Here is a 23,286-nt window from a genome sequence, read left to right as displayed (position 1 = left end):
GTGTTGTTTCCCTGTTCCAAGTGCCAATAACTTTGTGAAATCCTAACTGTGACCCAGTAATAAAGATCATTGCACATTAACTACTGTAAAAAAATACAAATTATGAAAAACAATCTGAATATCTTAATAAAAGGTTTGTAACAAATACGTGTGGTTTTTAGTCGGGCTGTCGTCTGGGTGGCTTTGTACTTGTACCAAAGCCACCCATCTCTGGTTGTACTCGTCTTTGTAAAATGTATCACTACTTTGATATGAACAGACCTCCAACGGCTGTACCACAGATATACCACAGCCTGTTGGATGCTTCACGTATGTCTCGTTGTGCTGTGGCTGTACTGTTTATAGCTATTTGTTTCTGGTATGCTTGACGCAAACATTTCACACACGCTTTTTCCAGCGCTACACTACTCAGGACAGCTCTCTTTATGGCATGGAAAGTATTCTGGAATATAGGGTAGCTCATTCCCGTGTAAGGTCTTCAACTGAAATGCACCACCCCTAGGTTTGAATCCAAAGCCTGTCTCCCATTCAATCAGATCAGCGTAATATGAGGGAACATTGCCTTCAAAAGAGCCGATGGGCTTGAATCCCGGCCAAGGTTGCTCACTGAACTACCTCAACACATTATCCCTTCAGAACTAAGAGTCAAACACTTTAAAAGCATATGATTTATTAAGAACAAGTGTTGATTTTCACCAAGAAACTAAAAAAAAAAAGGAGTGTTTACTTGATATTTTTTGGGTTAAGAGGCAAATAGAATTGATAGACTTTGGAAAACATTGCAACAGTAGAGCTTGAACTAAAGAGATGAGTGAGGTCACTAATTCAATGAAACCAACCTTTCACTAATGTTTACTGTGCTCACAAAACAGTACAGTTCTAAACTCCCATTCTACAACATGGAAATGTGTGCACTGCAAGCAAACAAAAGCAGGAAGGTGGCCATTTTGTATGATATTTACACAATACATTCTTCCCACGAGGCATCTAGCAATAACTCCTGAATGGTAAGTCATTTCCATAGCATGAGAATTGGCACTGGTGAAATGAATAGTTCTTCATTGAAGTGGATAAACGCTAGCTAACTTTGACTTTTTTGGCTTGGAAGAATCAGGCCCTGTTCAAACCCTTCTAATGCAACCTTGTTTGTGCACAATCACTGATCTGACAAAGTTGGATAGGTGGAATTTAGGCTACTTTCCACTGCGTCCTTTGACCAACCAGATTGTTAGATCAGTGGTGATTTCCTCGAGGAATAGGTGAAGGAGGCATTAAGAAGGTATCAAAACAGGGCCTATTGTACCAGTCAATGCACCCTGAGAGAGTTCCTAATAAATCTAAATCATTGAAGAATGTGATAGAGGGAAACCAGTACAGACAGTTTTCAGTAGAACAGCTACAACCTTTCAAACTGATCACGAAAAAATACTTGAGTGGTTCAATCAGTACAATGTAAATACATTTAACTAGGCAAGTCAGTTAACAAATTCTTATTTACAATGACGGCCAAACCCGGACGACGCTGGGCCAATTGTGCGCCGCCCTATGGGACTCGCAATCAGGGCGGGTTATGATACAGCCTGGAATCGAACCAGGGTCTGTAGTGACACTCGAGAGCCCTAAATTCGCAAATGAACAGATTAAACCAACGATCCCACACAAACGGGGACCATTGGGACCAAGGTGGCAGTGCCAACCAAAAGACACCTGGCAGGAAACTCTCACATAGAGAGATGTGTCTTGAGAAAGGCTAAATAAGTCTGCATTACATTTATATTTATTTACACATTATTATAAAATGCATCTCAGGGACATATTCATAAAGCGTCTCAGAGTAGGAGGAAAAACTGATCCTATATCAGCACTCCCCCAAAACACTGAAACCGGGCCATCACATGTCAGTGTGGTATCTCACATTATGAAATGTGGACATGGCCATAAATGTCCGCTAGGGGGCGAAAGAGCTTCAAATTAACTTGTTGTTCTGCTAATTTCCTGCCCAGCAACCCAGAACTCCAACTGTTACTGTGGTAAAGCTATCACCATAGGCTTGAACTTGATCTGGGATCAGATCACTAGCCTCAAATCCTTTATCCATAAGGGGAAACTACATAAAACGTGTCTAGGGGTAACTTCTACCTCCTATGATAAAGCTATTCCAACAGGACAGATGATTTGGAACAAGGTAGAAGTTGACCTAACAACTGATCTAGGATCTAGGTGATTTCACCAATCCTAAGTAGTGCACTATGTAGGGAATAGGGTTCTATTTGGGATGAAGACCATCTCATAGACGTATAAAAATAGATAAGGCTACATTGACATCTCCCTCATCCCCATCATTCCAAGTCTGTACCATAATTCACACACATAAAAGAGACATCTTAGCTTTGCCTGAATATATAATATAATGTAACCGTCATCTCACTGCTGTTCACTCCTCTGATATGGGTGGTGAGAGGTGGGAAAGAGGAGGGAAACGGGGATAGATAGAAACACAGAGAGACACAGTGAGAGATAAAGTGACGAGTAATAGAAAGAGAGACTGAATTTCCCTCTGTGAGAAAGGAAAGACGAGGGTTGGATTGGATTGCCTGTTTCCTTAATCGCTGCCTTCATCCATCCCTTCATCCATTTCATCGTCCATCGTTCATCCCCAGGAAGGAGTGGGTGAGTAGTAGTGTGGTGTAGTGAAGAGAGGTCCGTACTCAGAGGGTGAAGAAGAGGATGAGAACAACTACCATGATGACCACCAGTACTCCGATGGCACACCACTGTCTCCTACCTGAGAGAACACACACACACACACACACACACACACACACACACACGTCAAAATCACCAGTCCTCCGATGGCACACCACTGTCTCCTACCTGAGAGAACACACACACACACACACACACACACACACACACACACCCCGTCAAAATCACCAGTACTCCGATGGCACACCACTGTCTCCTACCTGAGAGAACACACACACACACACACACACACACACACACGTCAAAATCACCAGTACTCCGATGGCACACCACTGTCTCCTACCTGAGAGAACACACACACGTCAAAATCACCAGTGTATAGGCTAGAGATGCTAATATGTACTTGCCTGCCATAGCCTGAAGGCCACTGAATAATAACATCTGCATAGTAAGCAGTAACTTACTTAATATCCCTCCAAATAGTAGTGGTATGGGTAGTAGGGTGATGGTAATGATATCAGTTTAGTGATGGTGGTAGTAGTAATGATGATTGTAGTAGGGGTGATGGTAATGATATCAGTTTAGTGATGGTGGTAGTAGTAATGATGGTGGTAGTAGGGTGATGGTAATGATATCAGTTTAGTGATGGTGGTAGTAGTAATGATGGTGGTAGTAGGGGTGATGGTAATGATATCAGTTTAGTGATGGTGGTAGTAATGATGGTGGTAGTAGGGGTGATGGTAATGATATCAGTTTAGTAATGGTGGTAGTAATGATGATGGTAGTAGGGTGATGATAATGATATCAGTTTAGTGATGGTGGTAGTAGTAATGATGATGGTAGTAGGGTGATGGTAATGATATCAGTTTAGTGATGGTGGTAGTAGTAAACATGGTGGTAGTAGGGGTGATGGTAATGATATCAGTTTAGTGATGGTGGTAGTAGTATTGATGATGGTAGTAGGGGTGATGGTAATGATATCAGTTTAGTGATGGTAGTAGTAATGATGATGGTAGTAGGGTGATGGTAATGACAGCAGTTTAGTGATGGTGGTAGTAGTAATGATGGTGGTAGTAGGGGTGATGGTAATGATATCAGTTTAGTGATGGTGGTAGTAGTAATGATGGTGGTAGTAGGGGTGATGGTAATGATATCAGTTTAGTGATGGTGGTAGTAGTAATGATGGTGGTAGTAGGGTCGATGATAATGATATCAGTTTAGTGATGGTGGTAGTAATGATGGTGGTAGTAGGGTGATGGTAGTAGTAATGATGGTGGTAGTAGTAATGATGATTGTAGTAGGGGTGATGGTAATGATATCAGTTTAGTGATGGTGGTAGTAGTAACGATGATGGTAGTAGGGTGATGGTAATGATAGCAGTTTAGTGATGGTGGTAGTAGGGTGATGGTAATGATAGCAGTTTAGTGATGGTGGTAGTAATGATGGTAATGATATCAGTTTAGTGATGGTGGTGGTAGTAATGATGATGGTAGTAGGGTGATGATAATGATATCAGTTTAGTGATGGTGGTAGTAGTAATGATGGTGGTAGTAGGGTGATGGTAATGATATCAGTTTAGTGTTGGTGGTAGTAGTAATGATGGTGGTAGTAGGGTGATGGTAATGATATCAGTTTAGTGATGGTAGTAGTAATGATGATGGTAGTAGGGGTGATGGTAATGATATCAGTTTAGTGATGGTGGTAGTAGTAATGATGGTGGTAGTAGGGTGATGGTAATGATATCAGTTTAGTGATGGTAGTAGTAATGATGATGGTAGTAGGGTGATGGTAATGATATCAGTTTAGTGATGGTGGTAGTAATGATGATGGTAGTAGGGTGATGGTAATGATATCAGTTTAGTGATGGTGGTAGTAATGATGATGGTAGTAGGGTGATGGTAATGATATCAGTTTAGTGATGGTGGTAGTAGTAATGATGGTGGTAGTAGGGTGATGGTAATGATATCAGTTTAGTGATGGTGGTAGTAATGATGATGGTAGTAGGGTGATGGTAATGATATCAGTTTAGTGATGTGGTAGTAGTAATGATGGTGGTAGTAGGGTGATGGTAATGATATCAGTTTAGTGATGGTGGTAGTAATGATGATGGTAGTAGGGTGATGGTAATGATATCAGTTTAGTGATGGTGGTAGTAGTAATGATGGTGGTAGTAGGGTGATGGTAATGATATCAGTTTAGTGATGGTGGTAGTAATATCAGTTTAGTGATGGTGGTAGTAGTAATGATGGTGGTAGTAGGGTGATGGTAATGATATCAGTTTAGTGATGGTGGTAGTAGTAATGATGATGGTAGTAGGGTGATGGTAATGATATCAGTTTAGTGATGGTGGTAGTAGTAATGATGGTGGTAGTAGGGTGATGGTAATGATATCAGTTTAGTGATGGTGGTAGTAGTAATGATGGTGGTAGTAGGGTCGATGATAATGATATCAGTTTAGTGATGGTGGTAGTAATGATGGTGGTAGTAGGGTGATGGTAGTAGTAATGATGGTGGTAGTAGTAATGATGATTGTAGTAGGGGTGATGGTAATGATATCAGTTTAGTGATGGTGGTAGTAGTAACGATGATGGTAGTAGGGTGATGGTAATGATAGCAGTTTAGTGATGGTGGTAGTAGGGTGATGGTAATGATAGCAGTTTAGTGATGGTGGTAGTAATGATGGTGGTAGTAATGATGGTGGTAGTAGGGGTGATGGTAATGATATCAGTTTAGTGATGGTGGTAGTAGTAATGATGGTGGAAGTAGGGTGATGGTAATGATAGCAGTTTAGTGATGGTGGTAGTAGTAATGATGATGGTAGTAGGGGTGTTGGTAATGATATCAGTTTAGTGATGGTGGTAGTAATGATGATGATGGTAGTAGGGTGATGGTAATGATATCAGTTTAGTGATGGTGGTAGTAATGATGGTAATGATATCAGTTTAGTGATGGTGGTAGTAGTAATGATGATGGTAGTAGGGTGATGGTAATGATATCAGTTTAGTGATGTGGTAGTAGTAATGATGGTGGTAGTAGGGTGATGGTAATGATATCAGTTTAGTGATGGTAGTAGTAATGATGATGGTAGTAGGGGTGATGGTAATGATATCAGTTTAGTGATGGTGGTAGTAGTAATGATGATGGTAGTAGGGGTGATGGTAATGATATCAGTTTAGTGATGGTAGTAGTAATGATGATGGTAGTAGGGTGATGGTAATGATATCAGTTTAGTGATGGTGGTAGTAGTAATGATGATGGTAGTAGGGTGATGGTAATGATATCAGTTTAGTGATGGTGGTAGTAGTAAACATGGTGGTAGTAGGGGTGATGGTAATGATATCAGTTTAGTGATGGTGGTAGTAGTAATGATGGTGGTAGTAGGGTGATGGTAATGATATCAGTTTAGTGATGGTGGTAGTAGTAATGATGGTGGTAGTAGGGTGATGGTAATGATATCAGTTTAGTGACGGTGGTAGTAGTAATGATGATGGTAGTACGGTGATGGTAATGATATCAGTTTAGTGACGGTGGTATTAGTAATGATGATGGTAGTAGGGTGATGGTAATGATATCAGTTTAGTGATGGTGGTAGTAGTAATGATGATGGTAGTAGGGTGATGGTAATGATAGCAGTTTAGTGATGGTGGTAGTAATGATGATGGTAGTAGGGTGATGGTAATGATAGCCGTTTAGTGATGGTGGTAGTAATGATGATGGTGTTAGTAATGATGATGCAATCATATCAGTTCAGTGAAGGTGGTAGTAGTAATGATGATGGTAGTAGGGTGATGGAAATGATATCATTTTAGTGATGGTGATAGTGATGGTGGTGGTAGTAGGGTGATGGTAATGATATCAGTTTAGTGATGGTGGTAGTAGTAATGATGATGGTAGTAGGGGTGATGGTAATAATATCAGTTTAGTGATGTGGTAGTAGTAATGATGATGGTAGTAGGGAGATGGTAATGATATCAGTTTAGTGATGGTGATAGTGATGGTGGTGGTAGTAGGGTGATGGTAATGATATCAGTTTAGTGATGGTGGTAGTAGTAATGATGGTAGTAGGGGTGATGGTAATGATATCTGTTTAGTGATGGTGGTAGTAGTAATGATGATGGTAGTAGGGGTGATGGTAATGATATCATTTTAGTGATGGTGGTAGTAGTAATGATGATAGTAGTAGGGTGAAGGTCACGATATCAGTTTAGTGATGGTGGTAGTAATGATGGTGGTAGTAGGGGTGATGTTAATGATATCAGTTTAGTGATGGTGGTAGTAGTAATGATGGTGGTAGTAGGGTGATGGTAATGATATCAGTTTAGTGATGGTGGTAGTAGTAATGATGATGGTAGTAGGGTGATGGTAATGATATCAGTTTAGTGATGGTGGTAGTAGTAATGATGATGTAGTAGGGGTGATGGTAGTAGTAATGATGATGGTAGTAGGGTGATGGCAATGATATCAGTTTAGTGATGGTGGTAGTAATGATGGTGGTAGTAGGGTGATGGTAATGATATCAGTTTAGTGATGGTGGTAGTAATGATGGTGGTAGTAGGGGTGATGGTAATGATATCAGTTTAGTGATGGTGGTAGTAATGATGGTGGTAGTGGGGGTGATGGTAATTATATCAGTTTAGTGATGGTGGTAGTAATGATGGTGGTAGTAGTAATGCTGATGGTAGTAGGATGATGGTAATGATATCAGTTTAGTGATGGTGGTAGTAATGATGGTGGTAGTAGTAATGCTGATGGTAGTAGGATGATGGTAATGATATCAGTTTAGTGATGGTGGTAGTAGTAATGATGATGGTAGTAGGGGTGATGGTAATGATATCAGTTTAGTGATGGTGGTAGCAGTAATGATGGTGGTAGTAGGGTGATGGTAATGATATCAGTTTAGTGATGGTGGTAGTAGTAATGATGGTGGTAGTAGGGTGATGGTAATGATATCAGTTTAGTGATGGTGGTAGTAGTAATGATGGTGGTAGTAGGGTGATGGTAATGATATCAGTTTAGTGATGGTGGTAGTAGTAATGATGGTGGTAGTAGGGTGATGGTAATGATATCAGTTTAGTGATGGTGGTAGTAGTAATGATGGTGGTAGTAGGGTGATGGTAATGATATCAGTTTAGTGATGGTGGTAGTAGTAATGATGGTGGTAGTAGGGTGATGGTAATGATATCAGTTTAGTGATGGTGGTAGTAGTAATGATGGTGGTAGTAGGGTGATGGTAATGATATCAGTTTAGTGATGGTGGTAGTAGTAATGCTGATGGTAGTAGGATGATGGTAATGATATCAGTTTAGTGATGGTGGTAGTAGTAATGATGGTGGTAGTAGGGTGATGGTAATGATATCAGTTTAGTGATGGTGGTAGTAGTAATGATGGTGGTAGTAGGGTGATGGTAATGATATCAGTTTAGTGATGGTGGTAGTAGTAATGATGGTGGTAGTAGGGTGATGGTAATGATATCAGTTTAGTGATGGTGGTAGTAGTAATGATGATGGTAGTAGGATGATGGTAATGATATCAGTTTAGTGATGGTGGTAGTAGTAATGATGGTGGTAGTAGGGTTGATGGTAATGATATCAGTTTAGTGATGGTGGTAGTAGTAATGATGGTGGTAGTAGGGTGATGGTAATGATATCAGTTTAGTGATGGTGGTAGTAGTAATGATGGTGGTAGTAGGGTGATGGTAATGATATCAGTTTAGTGATGGTGGTAGTAGTAATGATGGTGGTAGTAGGGTGATGGTAATGATATCAGTTTAGTGATGGTGGTAGTAGTAATGATGGTGGTAGTAGGGTGATGGTAATGATATCAGTTTAGTGATGGTGGTAGTAGTAATGTTGGTGGTAGTAGGGTGATGGTAATGATATCAGTTTAGTGATGGTGGTAGTAGTAATGATGATGGTAGTAGGGTGATGGTAATGATATCAGTTTAGTGATGGTGGTAGTAATGATGATGGTAGTAGGGGTGATGGTAATGATATCAGTTTAGTGATGGTGGTAGTAGTAATGATGGTGGTAGTAGGGTGATGGTAATGATATCAGTTTAGTGATGGTGGTAGTAGTAATGATGATGGTAGTAGGGTGATGGTAATGATATCAGTTTAGTGATGGTGGTAGTAATGATGATGGTAGTAGGGGTGATGGTAATGATATCAGTTTAGTGATGGTGGTAGTAGTAATGATGGTGGTAGTAGGGGTGATGGTAATGATATCAGTTTAGTGATGGTGGTAGTAGTAATGATGATGGTAGTAGGGGTGATGGTAATGATATCAGTTTAGTGATGGTGGTAGTAGTAATGATGGTGGTAGTAGGGTGATGGTAATGACAGCAGTTTAGTGATGGTGGTAGTAGTAATGATGGTGGTAGTAGGGTGATGGTAATGATATCAGTTTAGTGATGGTGGTAGTAGTAATGATGGTGGTAGTTGTAGTACTGATGTAATAGTGAGGATGACAGTTATAAGTTAGTTATCGTTTCATTTTCCATGTTTAGCCTTTTATATTTATTAGATTTCTACTATTGACTGTTACCATGGTATTATTTTCTTTATTTGTATTATTTACTACCATTTTATTATTATTATTCATTATTTTATTACACTGTATATTGTATACATTGTTGCTTCGGCAATATAGACGCATTGTTTTTCATGTCAATAAAGCAGCTTGAGTTTGAATGTGAAACTTGACTAAGAGAGAGAGAGACAGAGAGAGGAAGAAGAGAGAGAGAGAGAGAGAGAGAGAGAGAGAGAGAGAGAGAGAGAGAGAGAGAGAGGAAGACAGAAAGAGAGGGAGAGGGAGAGAGGGAGACAGAGGAAGAGAGAGAGAGTGATATTCAGGTAAAGAGAGAGAAAGTGTGATATTGAGGTAAAGAGAGGGAGACAGGGGAAGAGAGAGAGATATTGAGGTAAAGAGAGGGAGAGAGAGGGGGAGAGAGAGAGAGGGGGGAGAGAGAGGGGGAGAGAGAAAGGGAGAGAGAAAGGGAGAGGAAGAGAGAGAGAGATATTGAGGTAAAGAGAAGGAGAGAGGGGGAGAGAGAGGGAGCGAGAGAGAGAAAGGGAGAGGAAGAGAGAGAATGATATTAAGGTAAAGAGAGGGAGACAGGGGAAGAGAGATATTGAGGTAAAGAGAGAGAGAGAGAGAGAGAGAGAGAGAGAGAGAGAGAGAGAGAGAGAGAGAGAGAGAGAGAGAGAGAGAGAGAGAGAGAGAGAGAGAGAGAGAGAGAGATATTGAGGTAAAGAGAGGGAGGGTGACTTGGTGTTGTACCTGTTATCTATGTGTGTGAGCGAGAACAACTGACAGATGTGTGTATGTTAACTCACTGCTGGTCATGTGGGAGACTTTCTCCATCTTCTTGAGGACAGAGTCCATCCTAGAACCCGTCTGGTCCATCTCCTCTCCAAACTCTCCTAGCATACTGGAACATACCGGACAAAATAGGTGTTAGGCACACACATTTGAGTGCCTTGCTCAAGGGCACAAACAGATGTTTCACCTAGTCGGCTCAGGGATTCAAACCACTGACCCAACGCTCGTAACCACTAGGCTACCTGCTGCTTGCTTGCACACACACACACACACACACACACACACACACACACACACACACACACACACACACACACACACACACACACACACACACAGTAAACTGTCTAAAACACCCCTAAAATACTGGAACATACAGGAGAATCAAACAATGAACACACGTTCAGTACACACTCACTGAACCCTTCAAACACACACGTCTCAGCATGGGAAGTATACTGGGAGATTACATGACAACAATGGAATTCCCATGTAAACGTTCAGTACACACAGAGGCTCCTTGAACCCTTTAAAACCACGCACACACACTTGAGCAAGGCAGTTAACGCTCAACAACAACTGCTGCCCGGGCGCCGATGACGTGGATTAAAGGCAGCATCTCTCTGATTTCAGAGGGGTTGGGTTAAATGCGGAAAACACATTTCAGTTGAATGTATTCAGTTGTACAACTGACTAGGTATCTCCTTTCCTTACACACACGCACATATGAGGCGGCTATTTAAGTCAGAATAACTAGTGGAAGAGGGAGGGAGGTGTGATCATTTAAGGGCAGCAGGTAGAGAGGTTCCAAACCCTATTCCCTTCCCATTTCTCCCCTTGACCCTCACCGCCAAATGTGTGTGTGTGTGTGTGTGTGTGTGTGTGTGTGTGTGTGTGTGTGTGTGTGTGTGTGTGTGTGTGTGTGTGTGTGTGTGTGTGTGTGTGTGTGTGTGTGTACACTCACACAGCCTGCTGGTCTAGTTCATCGCCGATGCGTCCTGACATGTCTTTCAGTACTCTGATGCTTCCTGTCACCAGCTCCAACTGCTCATCCTGGTCCTGCATGATCAACTGTGGAGAACACCATCATCATCATCATCATCATCATCATCCTCCTCCTAACACCAACCGTAGCTTCACGTCCAAACCGCAGCTCAGCCCTGACCCATCATCACATCAACCATCATCTTGTTCCTTAAATATCAACCAGACACAGAAACCTTCACGCTAACCTTCTTCCCTCCCTCCACCCTACCTGCTGTTGTTCCTGTTGATCCTGGATGTATCTGGAGTTGGCTGACACCAGGTGAGACTCCAGACCATCAGACCTGTCCTGCCCAGACGTACCCATCAGAGCCTGAGATAGACAGAGACCAACTGATGTTACAACGTGTGAGACAGAGGAGATGCCTGCATAAGTCAACGTGTATCAAAATAAAGGTGTGTAATGTGTGAGAGAGAGAGAGAGAGAGAGAGAGAAATAGTGTGTAGACAGGCAAACCAACCTGTCTATTCTTCTTCTCTGCCTGGGCCACAACAGAGGGACTGGAGAGTTGATCCTTCATCTCCTACACAGAACTGACAGTGTTAGCTACAGCAGCTACAACAACACACAGTGTCAGCTACAGCAGATACAACAACACAGTGTCAGATACAGCAGCTACAACAACACACAGTGTTAGCTACAGCAGCTACAACAGATACAACACACAGTGTCAGCTACAGCAGCTACAACAACACACAGTGTCAGCTACAGCAGATACAACAACACACAGTGTCAGCTACAGCAACACACAGTGTCAGCTACAGCAGCTACAGCAGATACAACAACACACAGTGTCAGCTACAGCAGCTACAACAACACAGTGTCAGCACAGCAGATACAACAACACACAGTGTCAGCTACAGCAGATACAACAACACACAGTGTCAGCTACAGCAGATACAACAACACACAGTGTCAGATACAGCAGCTACAGCAACACACAGTGTCAGCTACAGCAACACACAGTGTCAGCTACAGCAACACACAGTGTCAGCTACAGCAACACACAGTGTCAGCTACAGCAACACACAGTGTCAGCTACAGCAACACACAGTGTCAGCTACAGCAACACACAGTGTCAGCTACAGCAACACAGTGTCAGCTACAGCAACACACAGTGTCAGCTACAGCAGCTACAACAACACACAGTGTCAGCTACAGCAGCTACAACAACACACAGTGTCAGCTACAGCAGCTACAACAACACACAGTGTCAGCTACAGCAGCTACAACAACACACAGTGTCAGCTACAGCAGCTACAACAACACACAGTGTCAGCTACAGCAGCTACAACAACACACAGTGTCAGCTACAGCAGCTACAGCAGCTACAACAACACACAGTGTCAGCTACAGCAGCTACAACAACACACAGTGTCAGCTACAGCAGATACAACAACACACAGTGTCAGATACAGCAACACACAGTGTCAGCTACAGCAGCTACAGCAGATACAACAACACACAGTGTCAGCTACAGCAGCTACAACAACACACAGTGTCAGCTACAGCAGATACAACAACACACAGTGTCAGCTACAGCAACACAGTGTCAGCTACAGCAGCGACAACAACACACAGTGTTAGCTACAGCAACACACAGTGTCAGCTACAGCAGATACAACAACACACAGTGTCAGATACAGCAACATAGTGTCAGATACAGCAACACAGTGTCAGCTACAGCAGATACAACAACACACAGTGTCAGATACAGCAACACACAGTGTCAGCTACAGCAGATACAACACACAGTGTCAGATACAGCAACACACAGTGTCAGCTACAGCAGATACAACACACAGTGTCAGCTACAGCAGATACAACACACAGTGTCAGCTACAGCAGCGACAACAACACACAGTGTCAGCTACAGCAGCGACAACAACACAGTGTTAGCTACTGCAGCTACAACAACACAGTGTCAGCTACAGCAGCGACAACAACACACAGTGTCAGCTACAGCAGATACAACACACAGTGTCAGATACAGCAACACACAGTGTCAGCTACAGCAGATACAACAACACACAGTGTCAGATACAGCAACACACAGTGTCAGCTACAGCAGATACAACACACAGTGTCAGCTACAGCAGCGACAACAACACACAGTGTCAGCTACAGCAGCGACAACAACACAGTGTCAGCTACAGCAGCGACAACAACACACAGTGTCAGCTACAGCAGATACAACACACAGTGTCAGATACAGCAACACACAGTGTCAGCTACAGCAGATACAACAACACACAGTGTCAGATACAGCAACACACAGTGTCAGCTACAGCAGATACAACACACAGTGTCAGCTACAGCAGCGACAACAACACAGTGTCAGCTACAGCAGCGACAACAACACACAGTGTCAGATACAGTAGCTACAACACCGTAGATTTAATCCAATCAAATGTAGCTGCAGAAATCCCCTTTTCTTTTCAGTTATAGAGGTAGGGAAAGGGCGATACCTAGTCAGTTGTACAACTTCAACTGAAATGTGTCTTCCACATTTAACCCAACCCCTCTGAATCAGAGAGGTACAGGGGGCTGCCTTAATCCACATCCACGCGCCCAGGGAACAATGGGTTAACTGCCTTGCTCAGGGGCAGGACAGATTTTTACCTTGTCAGCTCGGGGATTCAATCCAGCAACCTTTCAGTTACTGGCCCAATGCTCTAACCACTAGGCTACCTGGCGGTGATAGACAAGTAGTGATATTACACCGTGTTACCTGTACGGCCTGCCGTGTCCGCTCCACAAAGTCTCTCCTCTCCTGCAGCTCATTCTCCCCCAGGCGGAACTTCCCCGGGTTGGACTCAACGATACCTGGGAGAGGGTCAAGGCTCAACAGACACAGATCTCGGGGTTCTCCTCAGGAATTGTTAGGAATGTGGTTCTGCCGAGTACGGCGGGGAGGGGAACAGTGCCCCCCCTTTGGACTCAAGAGATTTGTTTTTGAACACCTGTAACTACACACACACACACACACACACACACACACACACACACACACACACACACACACACACAGGCCTACGCTCTATACACACACAGGCCTACGCTCTATACACACATATACATCTCCCCCTCTTTCTATAAGGAAGGACAGACTATATATCTCCCCCTCTTTCTATAAGGAAGGACTGACTATATATCTCCCCCTCTTTCTATAAGGAAGGACAGACTATATATCTCCCCCTCTTTCTATAAGGAAGGACAGACTATATATCTCCCCCTCTTTCTATAAGGAAGGACAGACTATATATCTCCCCCTCTTTCTATAAGGAAGGACAGACTATATATCTCCCCCTCTTTCTATAAGGAAGGACTGACTATATATCTCCCCCTCTTTCTATAAGGAAGGACAGACTATATATCTCCCCCTCTTTCTATAAGGAAGGACTGACTATATATCTCCCCCTCTTTCTATAAGGAAGGACAGACTATATATCTCCCCCTCTTTCTATAAGGAAGGACTGACTATATATCTCCCCCTCTTTCTATAAGGAAGGACAGACTATATAACTCTCCTTTCTATAAGGAAGGACTGACTATATATCTCCCCCTCTTTCTATAAGGAAGGACAGACTATATATCTCCCCCTCTTTCTATAAGGAAGGACAGACTATATATCTCCCCCTCTTTCTATAAGGAAGGACTGACTATATATCTCCCCCTCTTTCTATAAGGAAGGACAGACTATATAACTCTCCTTTCTATAAGGAAGGACTGACTATATATCTCCCCCTCTTTCTATAAGGAAGGACAGACTATATATCTCCCCCTCTTTCTATAAGGAAGGACAGACTATATATCTCCCCCTCTTTCTATAAGGAAGGACAGACTATATATCTCCCCCTCTTTCTATAAGGAAGGACAGACTATATATCTCCCCCTCTTTCTATAAGGAAGGACAAACTATATAACTCTCCTTTCTATAAGGAAGGACAAACTATATAACTCTCCTTTCTATAAGGAAGGACTGACCATATATATATATATATGCTCAAAAAAATAAAGGGAACAAAAAATAAAGGGAACACTTAAACAACACATCCTAGATCTGAATGAAAGAAATAATCTTATTAAATACTTTTTTCTTTACATAGTTGAATGTGCTGACAACAAAATCACACAAAAATAATCCATGGAAATCCAATTTATCAACCCATGGAGGTCTGGATTTGGAGTCACACTCAAAATTAAAGTAGAAAACCACACTACAGGCTGATCCAACTTTGATGTAATGTCCTTAAAACAAGTCAAAATGAGGCTCAGTAGTGTGTATGGCCTCCACGTGCCTGTATGACCTCCCTACAACGCCTGGGCAAGGGAGGACAGTAACAGGAGACTATCAGCTGAACATAACAGTATGTCAGTGGAAAGGAGGACAGTAACAGGAGACTATGAGCTGAACATAACAGTATGTCAGTGGAAGAGAGGACAGTAACAGGAGACTATCAGCTGAACATAACAGTATGCCAGTGGAAGAGAGGACAGTAACAGGAGACACTATCAGCTGAACATAACAGTATGTCAGTGGAAAGGAGGACAGTAACAGGAGACTATGAGCTGAACATAACAGTATGTCAGTGGAAGAGAGGACAGTAACAGGAGACACTATGAGCTGAACATAACAGTATGTCAGTGGAAGAGAGGACAGTAACAGGAGACACTATGAGCTGAACATAACAGTATGTCAGTGGAAGAGAGGACAGTAACAGGAGACCCAACTGTGGTTTGTGACTATTATAATTTCCCATTTTAGACAATTCAGTTGCAGCAATTCCGTTACGAATTTGGTAACGGAATAACGAGTTTTAATCACATAACAATTCCAAAACAAAACTGATATCAGTAAAATCACTAACTAAATTGGTAGGTCTACCTTTACTTGTTACTTCTGTGAACTTTCATCATCCTCCCTCCTCATGAGGAAGTGAGGAAATATCTTAAAAGATACAGTGCCTTCGGATGGTATTCAGACCCCTTGACTTTTTCCACATTTTCGTTAGGTTACAGCCTTATTCTAAAATGGATGAAAAAAAATGTTTCCCCTCATCTATCTACAAACAATACCCCATAATGACAAAGCAAAAACCGTTTTTTTGTTTGTTATGTTTGCACATTTATTAAAAATAAACTGGAATATCACATTTACATAACTATTCAGACCCTTTACTCAGTACTTTGTTGAAGCACCTTTGATAGTGATTACAGCCTCAAGTCTTCTTGGGTATGACGCTACAAGCTTGGCACACCTGTATTTGGGGAGTTTCTCCCGTTTTTCTCTGCAGATCCCCTCAAGCTCTGTCAGGTTGGATGGGGAGTGTCGCTGCACAGCTATTGTCAGGTCTCTCCAGAGATGTTCGATCGGGTTCAAGTCCAGGCTCTGGCTGGGCCACTCAAGGACATTCAGAGACTTGTCTCAAAGCTTGGCTGTGTGCTTAGGCTCATTGTGCTGTTGGAAGGTGAACCTTCGCCCCAGTCTGAGGTTCTGAGCGCTCTGGAGCAGATTTATATTAAGGATCTCCATGTACTTTGATCCGTTCATCTTTGCCTCGATCCTGACTAGTCCCTGCCGCTGAAAATCATCCCCACAGCATGATGCTGCCACCACCATGCTTCACCGTAGGGATGGTGTCAGGTTTCCTCCAGACGTGACACTTGGCATTCAGGCCAAAGAGTTCAATCTTGGTTTCATGAGACGCAAAAATGTTGTTTCTCATGGTCTGAGTCCTTTAGGTGCCTTTTAGCAAACTCATAGCGGGCTGTCATGTGCGTTTTACTGAGGAGAGGCTTCCGCCTGGCCACTCTACCATAAAGGCCTGATCACCCGATTTTCCAAGGCCCTTCTCCCCCCGTCGGGCGGCCAGCTCTAGGAAGAGTCTTGGTGGTTCCAAACTTCTTCCATTTAAGAATGATGGAGGCCACTGTGTTCTTGGGGACCTTCAATGCTGCATTAATTGTTTGGTACCCTTCCCCAGATCTGTGCCAACAATCTTGTCTCAGAGCTCTACAGACAATTCCTTCGACCTCATGGCTTGGATTTTGCTCTGATATAGATAGGTGTGTGCCTTTCCAAATCATGTCCAATCAATTGAATTTAGTACAGGTGGACTCCAATCAAGTTGTAGAAACATCTCAATGATGATCAATGTTAACAGGATGCACCTGAGCTCAATTTCAAGTCTCATAGCAACAGGTCTAAATACTTATGTAAATAAGATATTTCAGTTTGTTTTTAATACATTTGCTAACCTTTAAAAAAAGAAAATGTTTTCACTTTGTCATTATGGGGTATTGTGTGTAGATTGCTGAGGAAATAGTTTTATTTAATCCATTTTAAAATAAGGCTGTAACAAAATGTAAAGAAAGTCAAGGGGCCTCAATACTTTCCTAAGGCGCTGTATGTAGGTTTTTGGTAACGGAATTACAAGGCACAAGGCAATAACCTTAAATGTACATAGGGCAAAGAATTTCTCCTAAATTAAATATATGTGTTGATATGGGTTGGCAGTGGTCTTTACATTAACATTACTGTGTTTTGATGCATTTCTGATACCTTTAAGACTTTTTCAGGTAGATGTTTTCTAAAGACCGCTTTTCCATCTGTTTATACAGAAATCAAAGCCTTTAATTATGCAACATTTTTAACCTCTGCGAGTAAGGCTAGTTTCCTGAATATCCGCCTTTCTGACGTGCCCAAAGTAAACTGCCTGTTACTCAGCTAGGATATGAAGAAGTATTTGTAGTCGTTCCAAGTTGAGCGCCAGGGCAAAAGTAGTCTTTTTGCGTGCGTGAATGCGCTCTTAGTTCTTTTTCTTTGAACATAGCGATCTGAAATATTATTGTTTATTTAGCTATTAGACAACCTGAGGATTAATAAAAAACATTGTTTGACTCGTTTGGACGAACTTTGCTGGTAACTTTTTGGAATCCTTTGTATGTATGTTGAAGGACTGGATTATTGAATTCAATGGCACCACCTAAACCAAGTTTTTGGGATATAAAGAAGGACTTTATCGAACAAAACGACCATTCATTATGTAGCTGGGACCCTTGGGATTGCAAACAGAGGAAGATCTTCAAAAGTGATTTATTTTATCACCATTTTGTGATTTTGTGTCACCTGTGCTGGTTTGAAAAGGATGTTGTTGTGGGACGCTGTACTCAGACAATCGAATGCTATGCTACCGCCGTAAAGCCTTTTTGAAATCTGATAACGGAGTTCGATTACCAAGATTCTAAGCTAAAGAATCATGTGTGACAGTTGTATTTTCATGAATGTTTAATATTACGATTTTGTATTTTGAATTTGGCGCGCTCCGATTTCACCACTAGCGGGATCTCCGCTCTAAGATGAAAAATGGGTAAAAGATGTATAGATGCCTTCATTTCCCCAAAATATAGACTATTAGCTTTAATTTTACACCCAATTTGATATGCCCCCTGCCATCCAGGACCTATATACGGTGTCAGAGGAAGGCCCAAATAATTGTCACCGAAGTCGTAGACTGTTCTCTCTGCTACCACACGGCAGCGGTACCGAAGAATCAAGTCTTGTATAAATTACTTACAACTAACCTGTACCCTACACACATTGACTCGGTACCGGTACCCCCTGTATATAGCCTCATTATTGTTATTTTATTGTGTTAATTTGTATTATTTTTTGTTTGTTTATTTAGTAAATATTTTCTTAACTCCATTTCTTGAACTGCATTGTTGGTTAAGGGCTTGTAGTAAGCATTTCACGGTAAGGTCTACACCTGTTGGACTCAGCACATGTGACAAATAACATTCGATGTGATCCTATGAAGTTGACGTTGGTGCTCATTGGTCCTTTTACATGGAAGTGCCCTCATCTAGCATACTCTGTCATCTTCCATTATTTCCCTCGTTCTCTCTGTGTGTGTAAGCATTGTGTTTATAAAGACAGAAAAAGATACTGATGGTTTCACTCAGGTCCTCCAGGTCCCAGTCTATGGCTCTGAGACAGTTCCTCAGTTCATTGGTGCTCCAGTCCAGCTCATCTTTGCTCACCTGCACAACAAACAAAAAAACATTTAGGCATGTCAAACATGAGACCGAACACAGTGAAAAGTCAATGCTCACCTGTACATTAGAGTACAGTTACAGATAACAGTAAGAGTATATATCAGGTAGGTAGGGACTGAACAGGCTACACTAGTAAGTCAGAGATTGATGATGACAAGCCATTGTTATACATGCTGTGGCTGCACACATTCCAAGCTGTTGTTATACACGCTGTGGCTGCACACATTCCAAGCTGTTGTTTTACACGCTGTGGCTGCACACATTCCAAGCTGTTGTTATACACGCTGTGGCCGCACACATTCCAAGCTGTTGTTATACACGCTGTGGCCGCACACATTCCAAGCTGTTGTTTTACACGCTGTGGCTGCACACATTCCAAGCTGTTGTTTTACATGCTGTGGCCGCACACATTCCAAGCTGTTGTTTTACATGCTGTGGCTGCACACATTCCAAGCTGTTGTTATACACGCTGTGGCTGCACATATTCCAAACTGTTGTTATACACACTGTGGCTGCACACATTCCAAACTGTTGTTATACACGCTGTGGCTGCACACATTCCAAGCTGTTGTTTTACATGCTGTGGCTGCACACATTCCAAGCTGTTGTTATACATGCTGTGGCTGCACACATTCCAAGCTGCTGTTTTACATGCTGTGGCTGCACACATTCCAAGCTGTTGTTTACATGCTGTGGCTGCACACATTCCAAGCTGTTGTTATACACGCTGTGGCTGCACACATTCCAAGCTGTTGTTATACACGCTGTGGCTGCACACATTCCAAGCTGTTGTTTTACACGCTGTGGCTGCACACATTCCAAGCTGTTGTTTTACACGCTGTGGCTGCACACATTCCAAGCTGTTGTTTTACATGCTGTGGCTGCACACATTCCAAGCTGTTGTTTTACACGCTGTGGCTGCACAGTAGAAATGCAGTTAAGAGGCGTGTGTGTCCAGTGTGTGTGTGTGTGTACCTGAGTGCCATCCTCCAGAAGCTCCTCCCAGCGTTCGTAAAGGCTCCTGGCACGAGACAACGCCTTCTGGACCTCCCTGAGACAACACACAACGGTTAGATCAGGCTGTATCACAACCGGCCGTGATCTGGAGTCCCATAGGGTGGCGCACAAGTGGCCCAGCGTCATCCGGGTTTGGCCATCATTGTAAATAAGAATTTGTTCTTAACTGACTTGCTTAGTTAAATAAAGGTTAAATAAATACATATAAAAAGATCAGGGCTCTCCAACCCTGTTCCTGGAGAGCTACCCTCCTGTAGGTTTTCACTCCAACCCTGTTCCTGGAGAGCCACCCTCCTGTAGGTTTTCACTCCAACCCTGTTCCTGGAGAGCTACCCTCCTGTAGGTTTTCACTCCAACCCTGTTCCTGGAGAGCTACCCTCCTGTAGGTTTTCACCCTAACCCTGTTCCTGGAGAGCTACCCTCCTGTAGGTTTTCACTCCAATCCCAGTTGTAACTAACCTGATTCATCTTATAAACGAGCTACTTATTAGAATGAGGTGTGCTAGATTAGGCTTGGAATGATCATTTACAGGATGGTAGCTCTACAGGAACAGAGTTGGAGAGCCCTGGGTTAGATACACATCATAAAAACACACATCACACACTTTTAACAAGACCTTTCTGCATTTCCTTGACACATACTTTAAACAAGTCCTTGTTAAAGAGACAGTGAAAAATGCTATGTTATATTTAACGATGTTAGCTAAAACAATGTAGCAACCGCTCCCTGTCCGAGTCTTTAATACCAACATGTTTCAAGCAGACCACCATAGTCCCTCTGCCCAAGAACACTAAGGTAACCTGCCTAAATGACTACCGACCCGTAGCACTCACGTCTGTAGCCATGAAATGCTTTGAAAGGCTGGTCATGGCTCACATCAACACCATTATCCCAGAAACCCTAGAACCACTCCAATTTGCATACTGCCCAAACAGATCCAGAGATTATGCAATCTCTATTGCACTCCACACTGCCCTTTCCCACCTGGACAAAAGGAACACCTATGTGAGAATGCTGTTCATTGACTACAGCTTTAGCGTTCAACACCATAGTGCCCACGAAGCTCATCACTAAGCTAAGGACCCTGAGACTAAACACCTCCCTCTGAAACTGGATCCTGGACATCCTGATGGGCCGCCCCCAGGTGGTAAGGGTAGGTAACAACAAATCCGCCATGCTGATCCTCAACACAGGGGCATCTCAGGGATGCGTGCTCAGTCCCCTCCTGCACTCCCTGTTCACTCATGACTGCACGGCCAGGCACGACTCCAACACCATCATTAAGTTTTCTGATGACACAACAGTGGTAGGCCTGATCACCGACAAGACCGCCTATAGGGAAGAGGTCAGAGACCTGGCAGTGTGGCGCCAGGACAACAACCACTCCCTCAATGTGATCAAGGCTAAGGAGATGATTGTGGACTACAGGAAAAAGAGGACAGAGCACGCCCCCATTCTCATCGACGGGGCTGTAGTGGAGCAGGTTGAGAGCTTCAAGTTCCTTGGTGTCCACATAAACAACAAACTAACATGGTCTTAGCACACCAAGACAGTAGTGGAGAGGGCACGACAAAACCTATTCCCTAGTCATAGATGGTTCTCTCTGCTACCGCACGGCAAGCAATACCAGAGCGCCAAGTCTAGGTCCAAGAGGCTTCTAAACAGCTTCTATCCTCAAGCCATAAGACTCCTGAACATCTAACCAAATGGATACCCCCCCCCCCATTTACACCGCTGATACTCTCTGATGTTATCATCTATGCATAGTCACTTTAAAAACCCTACCTACATGTACATATTACCTCAACTAACCGGTGCTCCCGCACATTGTACCAGTACCCCCGTGTGTATAGTCTCACTATTGTTATTTTACTGCTGTTCTTTAATTACTTGCTACTTTTATTTCTTACTGGTATTTTTTTTAAACTGAATTGTTGGTTAGGGGCTCGTAAGTAAGTATTCACTGTAAGGTCTACACCTTTTGTATATTTATTTTATTACCGTTATTTTACCAGGTAAGTTGACTGAGAACACATTCTCATTTACAGCAACGACCTGGGGAATAGTTTCAGGGGAGAGGAGGGGGATGAATGAGCCAAATGTAAGCTGGGGATGATTAGGTGGCAATGATGGTATGAGGGCCAGACTAGGAATTTAGCCAGGACACCGGGGTTAACACCCCTACTCTTACGATAAGTGCAACGGGATCTTTAATGACCTCAGAGAGTCAGGACAACCATTTAACATCCCATCCGAAAGACGGCACACTACACAGGCCAGTGTCCCCAATCACAGCCCTGGGGCATTGGGATATTCTTTAGACCAGAGGAAAGAGTGCCTCCTACTGGCCCTCCAACACCACTTCCAGCAGCATCTGGTCTCCCATACAGGGACTGACCAGGACCAATCCTGCTTAGCTTCAGAAGTAAGCCAGCAGTGGGATGCAGGGTGGTATGCTGCCCATGTGACTAATACAATTGGATACTGAAATGTATCTATTCACTGATCCCATTTTAGCTATGTGGTTGATGATACAAATGTCACAAGCTGGCGAAGCTGCATGCCCTCTACTCCAGACACAATCTCTCTCTCGCTCACACAAAAACACAAAGAAATACACGTGCCATCAAAGCTTCTAACACGGCATGTAACGTTAGCCTACATTTCTAGGTAACGCGGAGAAGTAACGCCCTAGCTAGACCCAAACAAATCTGTGTGGACACTCCGCACATCCCTGTCAATTTCACAACACCCCGTCAACTGCCCTGTTGCAATAGACCCAAACTGGTAACCCAACTTTCAAGGAATCCTTTTTGACAGGAAGACTAGATTTCAACGACACCTCAACGCGAAGTCGCTACCTTAATGTCAACATTAACCCGCAAGTTGATTGCGAATCTAGCTTGTAGCATTAGCTTGCCACAGACAGGGTGATAACTTCTAAACGCCACGTTATCAAACGAAACTACCCCAAACGTCATATACATCCAACTTGTACTGTAAGTAAACGGTAGAGAAGTTGGTTGACAGTTTATTTAGAAACCCTTCCTTACCCCTTGACTACGAAGAACGGATCTTCCAGCGACATATTGGATACCTCAACGCAAGACCTGACACATGCGCACTGAGGGCCCGA

General features: G+C 42.9%; 1 protein-coding gene across 3 annotated transcripts; it reads right to left on the bottom strand.

The window, feature by feature from the left end:
* Positions 1-653: 653 nt before the first annotated feature.
* Positions 654-23,286, bottom strand: LOC106590640 (syntaxin-10). Of its 3 annotated transcripts, none has more exons than XM_045708277.2 (9): positions 23,204-23,286; positions 20,108-20,183; positions 19,024-19,117; positions 13,803-13,897; positions 11,532-11,594; positions 11,282-11,383; positions 10,991-11,097; positions 10,041-10,135; positions 654-2,874 (listed from the first exon to the last, which is right to left on the bottom strand). In XM_045708277.2, the coding sequence occupies exons 1-9, from the start codon at positions 23,236-23,238 to the stop codon at positions 2,738-2,740; spliced, it is 804 nt and encodes a 267-aa protein (XP_045564233.2). In that variant the 5' UTR covers positions 23,239-23,286; the 3' UTR covers positions 654-2,737. The 3 variants fall into 3 exon arrangements, with proteins under 3 accessions (XP_045564233.2, XP_045564238.1, XP_045564235.1); XM_045708282.2 differs by having other exon boundaries at positions 654-2,785; XM_045708279.2 differs by lacking the exon at positions 654-2,874 and adding an exon at positions 2,929-3,049.

Source organism: Salmo salar, chromosome 02 (assembly GCF_965601325.2).
Source record: "Salmo salar chromosome 02, fSalSal1, whole genome shotgun sequence".
Classification (NCBI taxonomy): domain Eukaryota; kingdom Metazoa; phylum Chordata; class Actinopteri; order Salmoniformes; family Salmonidae; genus Salmo; species Salmo salar.
The sequence above is the reverse complement of the archived record's forward strand: the minus strand, read 5'-3'. Positions and strand labels throughout refer to the sequence as shown.

Bases quoted from the DNA above. Each gene is read 5' to 3' on its own strand.
- LOC106590640 (XM_045708277.2), bottom strand. From the start codon at position 23,238: ATGTCGCTGGAAGATCCGTTCTTCGTAGTCAAGGG. The intron at 19,118-20,107 runs GTACACACACAC...TTTGTTGTGCAG, and splicing joins TTCTGGAGGATGGCACTCAG to GTGAGCAAAGATGAGCTGGA. The intron at 13,898-19,023 runs GTATCTTTTTCT...ACCCTCTCCCAG, and splicing joins GGACCTGAGTGAAACCATCA to GTATCGTTGAGTCCAACCCG.